Source organism: Trachymyrmex cornetzi, unplaced genomic scaffold (assembly GCF_001594075.2).
Source record: "Trachymyrmex cornetzi isolate Tcor2-1 unplaced genomic scaffold, Tcor1.1 scaffold641, whole genome shotgun sequence".
NCBI lineage: Eukaryota > Metazoa > Arthropoda > Insecta > Hymenoptera > Formicidae > Trachymyrmex > Trachymyrmex cornetzi.
The window spans coordinates 543,941-555,314 of NW_017299961.1; the positions used below are offsets into that span (position 1 = coordinate 543,941).

An 11,374-nucleotide genomic window follows, 5' to 3' on the forward strand; every position below is an offset into this window, starting at 1 on the left:
CTAATACGCATATCTCTGATTACATATTTTTCAGATAATCAGATATGCGCTATAATTAATTTCAATGACTTCGATCATTGCCATGATAAGAAATATTTTAATTATAAATGTGTATATCTATTCTCTTTCTTTGAAAATTATATATAACATATATTTTATTATTATATAGATATAATAATATAGTATATACATATATAAATTTATGTGTAATTAACCAGTCTAAAATTAATCAATATGGAAAGTTAAAGGATAAATGTAAGAAACAGAAGAAAAATCGCGGTAGTTTAACATTTATTTATAGAACGAGAAAACTTACAATATAAGAAACGGGTTAATCCGAGGAGTTTACTCAAATAATTCGAAAGGTTAAGTTCTAGAGGATATTTCGATCAAAAAAGAAGTTTGATTGAATGAAAGAAATATATCAGTTTCCAATTCACGGATAATTTGCTCTCTCGTAATTCAGTACCTCAGTTTCTACCTCTATTTTCCTAATATCGAAGATATTAAGACAATAATTTGTAGACTGGAATATAATTCTCATGAACCATCATGTTACGGATTATGTAATAAAATAAGATTATAGTTCGAAAGAGATAAAACGGTTTTACCATTTTCTTCAAATTGAGTCTTGCGAACTTACAGTAGGTGGTCATCGGACTTGAGCCACAGTTAAATTAATGACACGATAATATCGATTACAGTCTTGATATCCGTCGCGCGGATACCAAGAATCCCCAAGAAGACGCCGCGGAATCGTTCATCTGCTTGCACCCTTGCCACATTTTCACGCCTATTTGCTTCTCCTTCAGACTTCCACGGTCACGTGGAGAACCTTCGTGCGTCTCTTCACATCTCTTTCTATATCTCTCTCGCGCCGATCCTTCACGCAAGCTCTGATTGGTCGAGGGGGAAACTCCAGGGTGGCATTGCTATCCCCGTTGCACTCGATGGAAGTACCTCGCTGTATCTCACCCCCGCCGAAGGATCCGTGGGTGTGTAGCTCGGACACGCCCGACCCGCGGTGGGCGTAGTCAAAAGCCAGCTGCAGCGATTCTATCTAGTGGGAGAAGCTTTTTCGGCGGACACGCGGTCACTCGCGACGTCACTTTGCGACGCGACGCCGAGCCGCTTGCTCGTGTCGTCGGCTTCGTGTGAAGATTGTGACTCGTTTAATCGCGAAATCGATCGGTTGCGAAGGACGATTATCGATCCATCAAGTGCGTATAACCGAACTATGAATCAGTTAATAATCGCTTCAATGACATGGCCATGTAATGACGTTCAAAATTGTGCAAAACGTTGCTGAGATTTACGCAGCTACACCTACTAGATCATCTATAATCAATTGATTTAAGGAATTACAATCATCGCATGAAGACTTCGTTATAAGAGTTAGTTTGCGTCAAGTGTTGATGTTGAAGATCATCCTGGTACATAGGTACCTGCTCAATCAGTCATTATTGTTTTTTTAGACATTTTTATGTACAATTCGTTTGAATCAGTGATTAGAACACGAATCATTATATTGCTCAAGTGACTAAATTAAATTCCAATAGTGTTGACATTGCAAGAACATAATAACATCAGAAAATATGTGTTAAAGATCTACAGTGATCACAGGATATGGCAGCTATGCATTACAACGCGCAGATGGTTTCAGAAGACTTGCATCAGCATCCGCGACATCTCTATAACCTTCAACAAAGACTACAAGATCCTGGATCTTCGCCCAGATCGGAGGACGCTCGATCGCCGCTGGACAGTCGAGTGAGATCGCTCGAAGAAGTGCGTTTCGTGGGTGCCAGATCACCAGACGTGGAAGATAGAGTAATCAGATATCATGAAGATGCCGGAAGTAAACGTTTCCCTAAAGACCATACGGGTCCTGTTTTTTTCCAGGACTCGGAGAACTCTTCCAGAAAATGTTTTAGCGATGAAATAGCGACAAGTCGTTGTCGCGAGCCAGAAAGTTCTCCTGGAAGGACGTCCTCGCCGCAAAATTACATTCTCAGCTCATCTAATCAACACAATAGCTCTATTGGTAAAACGTCCTTCTGCATCGATGCACTTCTGGGTCGCGCCACAAAGCAGAATGAGATAGAACAGTCGGCCGATCGACAAAAATCGTTCTCCAGAAATCACGGTGTCCAATCTGATGGTCTGAATCTTGGTAGCATTCAGGAACGGGAATCTCCCAACGCAATAAGATGCTCTGGAGATCAAAGAACCGCCTTGAGAAACTCTCTAAATCCTTTCATTCAGCATCATGAATCCGATTCGCCCAGTTTGGAAACTCGAGAGAGACACTCTTCCAATCGTGAGACTGTTCTTGGTCTCCATTCCAGTGATTCCGGCATGTCTGTCCAAAGGAATCAGTTCAGGCCTGAAACGGGGACCAGCAATTATCGGAACGATCGGCTCGAAAACGTCGAGGATGATACGTCGGTTGACGTGGACCCTACGCGAACCGGAAGCGCCAGTCCCGGAAGCAACGCAAGTCGCAGTCCGGCTTCTAGTCCTCCAATATCCCCCGGTTCAGAGGATCCGTCCAGTAACGGGATGCTAAGCCATCAGAGCCTTGCGTCCGGGCCCTACGGCGTGGGCGCGGCGGTGGTCAGGCAGAATCAGGGCCTTCTACTACATCCTGCGGGACCACTCATTCATCCCGGAGGATTGTACTATCATCCGGCTAGCGGTAGCGCCTTCCACTCGATACACAAGGAGGGTCAGCCGGTCGGCCATCCCCAATCTGGAGGGCCTCATCCTCAGCAGCATCACATCCATCCACTCCAGCTCGAGTGGTTTGCTCGGACCGGCATGTTATACCCGAGACTTCCCGCGGATTTGGCCGGTGAGTAGATTGACGCAATTAATCTAATTAACACAATGGCTGTTTCGAATGTCTTCATGTTATTGAATCGTTGCAGCTCTTGATAATTATTATATGAAATATACAGAAAAGAAAAATAATATTTCGCGACAATAAAACAAATTTTATGTCGAAGAAAATTTAAGACATTTAAAAATTTTATTGTGTCTAAAAAAGGAGTATATTTAAATTCATATCTAATAATAGATACCATTGATAAAATTTTTAGCAATACTGAGAGAAAAATTATAAGAAATTAGTTTACTTATTAAGTATTTTAAATTATAACAATAATTTTTGTCAATAAATAGTAAAAAATTTTAAAAGACGCATGTATCTATATCTGTGAGTGAATTACAAATTTAATTGATAATATGAAAATACTTTAAATTGCATCATTATCTACAAAAACATACATCATGTCCATCAAAAAGAACTTATCGAAATGCTGATGCTTGTAATTAATTGAATATCATAATGACCACCGCACCGAAGAACAATACAAGCAATTAATCGCATGATATCTAATGAAAATCGCAATAATTATCATCGCTATAAAAAACAACGTAAATTGAAATCCGCTATTTTATGATAAGATATCATTCATATGAGTGTTTAAGTTATACAATAGTAAAAAGAAAGTGAAAAATAACGATAAATAAATAATAATAAATCATATATTTTAAGTAATATTTAATTATCATGATATGGCAGAGAATTTTTAATTCGATTATTTGATAAAAATGTCATAATGAAATAATTTTAAGAATTTTATTTAAAAAACTTCTATAAAAGTTTTATCTCAAGATAAAAAAATACAATTCCTCGTTTCTCGATCTATGCTTTAAGCATTATATATTATTTACAGTAAATACGAAAAAGGTACACATTTAATTTTCAAAAGGGGAATTTCTGAATCCAATTTCCGAGTCGCATGATTTTTATCATAATCTAGAATAAGATTACAAGCACAGTTGGAAGGTGCTATTGCAACAGACTATTTGACCTTCATGTTAAAACCATTAATCCTGTTTCGATGCTTGATAAATTAATGATTCGATAATAATTTGTGAGGAAATCGAGAATTGCCGATAACAGTCGTTAAAGTCGATAACGATCCTCATAAATCGCTCTTTCCTAAGCCGACAATGATGATGGCAGTGCCAATCCCAGAAAAAAACACGTTGATTGCGACTTTATCGCCGACCACGGATCTGCAACAAATAGCGCACGAGATAGCGCAAGAATAGGCGCGTGCGAATTCGTTTATTAAGAATGTATTATATGTATTTTTTTAAAAAGTTATGAAAAAACTAAATTTTTTTATATTGTATTGAAAGTAATACAAAAAGTTTAGTAGCAATTTAAAATGTAGATAAAAAATTATTTCTATTAGAAGTAGACATGTATTTTTTAAAAATAATTAAGATAAAAGACAGTTTAAATTATAAAATTGTATTGTTAAATCTATTAATTATTAACCTTACTGAATAGTTTTATGTATATATATCATAGTCATTTTTGGATAGTCATTATGGAGAGTATAAATTTTCAATTCACAATTCCTGTCACTTTTGGCAGACTATACATCTAATTCTAATACATCCTTCAGAATGTTTAAAATTAAATTTAAAATTAGTTAATAAGAACTTATAGCGATATTTAAGTATCTATTTTCTTGATATACCTATAGTAAATAACGTTTGCAATTACAATACATTTCATAATTGCAAACAAATAATGAAATCTTTTCTGTAAATTTCTATTAAAATTTACTTTAATGAGAATCTAATTCATCGCTTGGTAATCAACGAAATGTCGAGCACACATGATGCTTGCAATCAAATTTTCATGAAAGAAAAAAGAAAAAATTAAACTTCCTCGTCGGAAAATTCGCGGGATCAAGGGAGACGCGTATTGCGCAAAATCGAAATTCCTTGCATGGGTGAGTAGATCGTCAAACGATATCGTCGATTGACGGTAACTCATGCGTGGGAGGTTGTGTTATGTTAGCTCTCGACGGCTATTACCAGCTATTAACTCGAAAGTGAGAGGCAACGTCGAAAGACAGATTGCCGCTGCGATGAGCAGATAGTACATGTTTACGTGTCTAATGTACCGCTCCACCAGACCATATTGGCCGACTACGCAAATTTTATGATCTCGATAACGGTGATATGACGTTTGCAACTATCCTCGAACATAAATCCTTGAAATTATTTTAAAAATAACTAATGTAAAAATATCAGATATCAATTGTTCAAAAAAGGGTAAAGTCATCGTTTTTGCTAACCGAGAAGTGAAATGTATACGGTTTTCATAGATTTTGGGTTGCACAGAATCACGTGGAATAATCAGTTTCCGATAAACATGAAGAGAACATACGTAAAAATGTGAATGAGTAAATAAGCATAACATTTTTGCCATAAAAATGAGACACATAATGATCGTTTTTAATATTTTAACTTTCAAAAATATATGACATATATATAACATCAAATATATAACATTTTATTACGATTGAAATAGAGGAGGAAACAAACGTATGAAAACTCTAGCCTCTCAGAGCTTAGTCGTGGACTGAACTGACATAAATCGTAGACTGAAAACAGACACTTCAATCTCATACGCTTAAACTAGAGATATAAATCTCAGTCCATTAATGACAATTTAATTGTCAATTGAATACAATTATAATTGACCTTTGATGTCAGTTCCATTCATACCGTCGGCATCAGCGTTAGTCGATGTGCACCTCAAGAAGGTTGCGCAATCAGATTTAGAGCCAAACATCATTTGGCCCTAAAAAGGAGTGATTCAAATTTATATTTCAAGATCCGGCGATTATTTGTGTGTTCCTGGTGTTCGCGAGCGCTTGTACGGTTGGGGGCAAAAATCGACGACTTTTATCCTTTCTTAGTCATTTTCCATTATGCACATGGATCGAAAATTAAATACTTAATAATTATATTCTTTTTCTATATTATAAAAAGATAATTTTATTATAGGAAATGAATTTCTTTTAAGAGAGTCAGCTATCTTTCATTAAAATTCCTCGGAAATTTTTGCACAACCTATCTTGAATAACATTTCATCAAATAAATTTCGTCAATTTTTAATTAAACTTTCGCAATTCTTTCTGCAAAATGGGGAAGATGCATCCTTTCCAATTACCGTTTGTCCACAAAACCTTTATTCGCGAGATCAACGAACTGCATCGCTTGCCAACTAATTCGCAAACCTTACCACGAATCACAGAAACTGTCTGAGAAATCCGAAGAAGGAAAAGACGAAGGTAAAAAGGAAAGGTGGTACTAAGTGGCGGTGGAGAAATTTGGAAGGTAAAAGGCAAAGGCTTGAGGGAGGTTGGGGGTGCAACAAGGGGTCTGGTTACCACGGTAAATTTCGCGCTCGGAAAAAAGAGCCGTGGCCACGTTGTCAGGCCAATCAGTCGAGGGCTTTTATCGAACAAATTGGTCAGTGAACGTATGGCGATGGCGGCGGCGGATACCCCGGGACGGGGGGGAGGAAGGGTAGCAGAAATGAGAGGCGGAGTGGCGGCGGGTACGCCGCGGACACAAGTGGCGAACGGTGACGGGTGCGCGGGGTATTTCCTGTCAGATGATCCTGATTGGTAGTTGCCGAGCAATCCAGCGTCGACCAAAAAAGGCGAAAAAAATCGAGCGGTAGCGTAAAACAAGCGCAAAAAAGGGAAAACGCAAAAAAAAGAGCGAGGAACAGAGAGGGCGCATATATGGGCGCGCGTGTGGCACGAAATAAAACGCGCGTCGAATACATTGAATGTGCCCCTGCCGCTACCACCCCCACGGCATGCTCGATGGAGGCCATCGTCGGTACACGGTTCGACTTGTTAAAAATTGCCGGCGGCCGCACGGACCACCCCCGCGCGACATTCTGTAAATAACGTGGGGAATAGGAATGATCGGGGGACGAGGGCGCGGAACAGCGAAGGGGGAGGATGATGCGAGCTTTTATTTGCGGAATATTTGTCGCGCGTTATGCCCGCGCGCGGCGACGCTACGACAACACCATGTTTCATCTATCCCGTGCCGCGCGTAACGGCGTATCGAAATTTAACTAGCGCGCTATAAGCGGGATGTGTGCACGTGTCAGGGCCCGCGTATTGCACGATGTACCCCGTGCCCGAACCGACACCCCCGCCACCCACCGCACCCCAAACCTCACGTCACCGTTGGCTGCTAGATAGTTATCCATATCGCGTTACGAATGGATGGCCCGTACCGCGGCCGCTCTAATTAGCGCGGTTCTGCGGCCATCGATTGCCGCCACCGAATGGAATAGCCATTGAAACGGCAAAACATCATCGTTACTATTACGATCATATTACTGGAATCATACGAGTACTAGGTGCGAACACCTTAGAGACAAATTATTTTATTTCGGAATATGTCTAGAAAGATAGATAAAGGGTTGAGCTAAAATAATAAAAAATTATTTTTAGAAACTTTGATCGAATACTTATTGGAAATACTTTATAGTTAAAAATTTTGATAACCATCTGGATGATGAAAATAATTTGATAGTATAGGACATAAGAAATATAAGTTTTAGAATTATTTGTAATCGATCAAATTTATTTATTTTTTACAAACGGCCCTTAATTGTTATTCTACGACTTGCAAGTTACATTTATAAAAATATTACTTTTTTTGTTAAGTATAATGATATAAAATGGAGTTAAAGACTATTGTATGCTATACATTCCCATATGCATTTAATAAAATTGCATCAAAGAAGCGTTAATGGGATAATTATGCAAACTACATTGTGTTCGCAAAAGCAACAAAGTCTTTCACTATGCACTGGCGTATCTATATAACATTTTAGATACTACATTTTTTTTTAGTTAGCATATGTATGCATCAATCAACAATGATCGACAGTAGTCAATAATTGGCTTTTGGATTAGCTTGCGAAACGTCATCGATTTTCCGATGGTGCGATAGTTATATAGGCACGCTAGCAATGATTAATCGTTCGCGCGAGTTGAAGTACAATTGTAATAATTACTGTCCCCCGCCAGGCACATCGGGAAGAAATAAATTATTCATCGCGAATTTATGGCCTTTTTATACGATACGCACGCGTTGAGAAAATCCTTAAGCGTTTTAACGATATTAATTGCAGGTACCGATATCAACGGCAAATATATAAATAATCGCGGAGGGCGCGATAAATCTCGCATGCGATAAAACTGCTAACACATGACTTTTATTTTCACTGTTATTTTACATATTTTAATTCCAATGATTTAATGACGGCAAATGTTTAATTTGCCGATTATGGAAATACAAAATTTTCCGCGCTGACATTTTATTTCGTGCGTTCGAATGCTTCTTATTTCGCAATACTGCCGGTAACATTATTCTAAAGGTAGCATTATCAAATTTAATATAAATAAATATTGTACGAACTTTAAATATACATAAACAAGAGCGTAAAATAGTTTTTAATTAAATTATATCATTTTGATATGGAAAAAAATGTTATCACAATAACAGAATTTGCCATATGTGAGCATTTTCTCATTTCTTGGGAAATCTCTCTCCCATGTAAATGTAAATCGAGTTACAAATTCCTCTCTAATGGCCTGTGAAGGTCTGTGAAGATATTTTTTCAAGTTAATGGGGAGACTCTTAGTAGAAGGTACAAACGAAATTAAGGGTGTGGTTTTATTTGTCGAAGGGCGTCGAAGAAAAAACAGCATTGCCATTTCCTTTTAGCGCCAAGATATCGCAAAGTGAAATTAAATATCTTGAAAATGAACACCGTAGTTTGGCAGCCGTTTTTATGGCGTTCACTCTAATCGTGCGTGTTTCTGTTTTTACGTACCGTCACTTGTATTTGCAGAGAATCAAATATTTGTTAAAAATGAATGAAATAATTTCCAATGAAATTGTTTTACTTCTACGAACATCGTATATTAATAATGTAAAGTCGAATAACAATGGATAAATTTATTCATCCATTTTCGTGCGTAATTTATTCGTAAAATAAAAATTTCTTATTCTTTTCTTTACAATACATAAAAAAATATACTATTTAAATTCATCTTGCAATATTAACTTTTCTTCTTTAAATAAAATCGAGCTATAAGGGATGAAAGATAATATATCTCACGTTTCTTCAAAATAAATCCAAACTAGCGTTCTATTTAACTATTCTATTATCAATAATCACTCAAATATTCGTACTTCGTGGTATATTTTATTGAGTGAACCGAGTTTTCACCAAATCGACATTGTTCGGCCGAGGAAAACAAGCAGCCTCCCCTCGAGGAACCGCAATTAAGGAGGATTCGTTTCTTTACGGACAGTTCGATCGACAATTTGGCTTAAATCGACTTGACGAACCGTAAAGGTAGCGGCGTGACGATACGGCCCGAATCTCGTTTTTTTTTTCTGTTTCTCCTTTCTCTCTTTTTTTCGAACCGATCCTGCCGTCCATACGAACGGAGAGAAACAATGGCGAGGAGATGGCGGCGGAAACTCTACTAACAAAAGGGGGATGATACTCGGGAGACAGAGAGCGCGCGCGCGAGGGGTTGGCGGATGATTTAATTAGTTAATTGTGCGTCATTCATCCGTCTATTCATCCCCTTCACAGCCTCCCACGTCCCGGCATGCTCTGCCACCGCCGTCACCATACCGTTCCCATGGCAACTCCGCGGACTTATAGTCCGTTTAAACGGCCAATTTCGCGTTTCCGTCGGAGACTCGCGAGCGGAAGCCACCCATCCAGGCCGCATTACAGATTTTACCTTTTACAATATGAACGTACAATATCACAGTAATACGATAATTACGAAAATATTATATTAATATAATAATAAATATGTGTCGTGTTACCGATATATAAATATAATATATAATATAAATATAATAGGCCACATGATAACAAAAACAATTAAAAAATAACACTAAAGCAATCTAATTAAATCGCGTGAACACACGGAAGAAACTTCTCTTGGATCGTACTGTCACCCTTTGTGTTCTACGCTCTAACATATGGCGCACCGATTGCGGGGGATTAATTCTATTTGTCCGGAATTTACAGCATTCCTATTAATTCGACCGCAGCGCTTATGGTGTTCCAGATAGCTAGGTTTACGCGGCTGATTGCGTGGGTTATCGCCACGTTATCTACTTCTAGGGAGATTTAATCGTGTATTCATTTAAAATTACGCGATAAGAAAGTTCAATAAGAACTAAAGAGAAAGGAAGGACACACAGCATATGCACAATCCGGGATTAATGCATTTGTATATTGATATATATGTTTTATCTAATCATTTTAAAATTGATATTATATCATATCAATTTTAGAATCATAATATCAATTTAGAATGATTAGGTAATACATGTATCAATATACAAACAATAATTGATGTGCACTGAAAGGAATCAGAAAGAAAAATTATACATGCACATTGAGAAAAATAGTCTGGTTGGATTAAGTAGTAATTTTGGTGGAAAATGGACGAATCAGAATTTTCTGGTTAAGTCTATTAGAATTATAGTTGAGATAATTAAAATTCTGATATAATTATTGATATAATTATTCTGATAAAAATAAGAATTTTAGTAAATTTTATCAGAAATATTGTATCAACCAGAATTCCAGTTATCTCAACTAAAATTCTAATAAATTTAAACAGAGAAAGTTCTGATTCATCCATTTTCAACTAGAAATTTTGTCAGTGCATGAACTAACGTAGGTACAGAAATTATAAGTGGCTCGAAAAAAAGTACAATTTTTATTAGTCATTTTGGAATTCTCATTCAACTTTATTAATCGCTTTTTAAATACACATATATATGCGATGTTATTATCATTTAAATTTATGAACGCGATAAAATAATTAAATAATAAAAATATTTATTGCTTAATACAATCAATAAAATTTTTTTATAAACGTATCTATTCCATATCTTTTCAACGCATATAAAATTCACACATAAAAAAAATGATACATAATTATAATGCAGCGTGTAAGAAAAAATTTCATATAATAAAATAAAAAACCGATATTTAATTAAAAGAAAACGATGTCCACGTTTAATCGTAAGAACAACATTAAGGCAAATTAAATCGAGGCTCATTTCCCCGTGCATGTCGCGTCGGAAATCGGGTTCATCGTAATGGTAGCGATTTCAACAATTCTCGCCAACATACGAGACCGCTCCGAAAACGACAAGTTGGCGTCGAGCGAATCAGCGTCGTTAGCAATTGACTTCTCGTTCGACCTCGGGGTCGCAACTACGACCTGATGTCGATGTTGTTTCCGGAACGGAGCTTGAAATTAAAGCTCGGAGTGCGGCAGAGAGCATGAACGGCGAGCGCGCGGATAGTTGGAAGTGGGAGAGAGTAAACCGATGCACTCGCTTATTCACTCACGAACGCACGCACGCACGCACGCACGGAGTATATATACATGTGGGTATATATACCGGAAGCCGG

General features: G+C 37.4%; 1 protein-coding gene across 1 annotated transcript in view; it reads left to right on the forward strand.

The window, feature by feature from the left end:
- The first annotated feature begins 1,430 nt into the window (after positions 1-1,430).
- The window catches only part of exex (motor neuron and pancreas homeobox extra-extra), a 21,844-nt gene continuing 11,900 nt past the window's right edge, over positions 1,431-11,374 (forward strand). The window contains exons 1-2 of the mRNA XM_018516566.1: positions 1,431-1,441; positions 1,607-2,854. Of these exons, the coding sequence (XP_018372068.1) occupies positions 1,627-2,854 (1,228 nt within the window). The 5' untranslated portion in view covers positions 1,431-1,441; positions 1,607-1,626. The remainder of the gene's footprint in view (positions 1,442-1,606; positions 2,855-11,374) is intronic.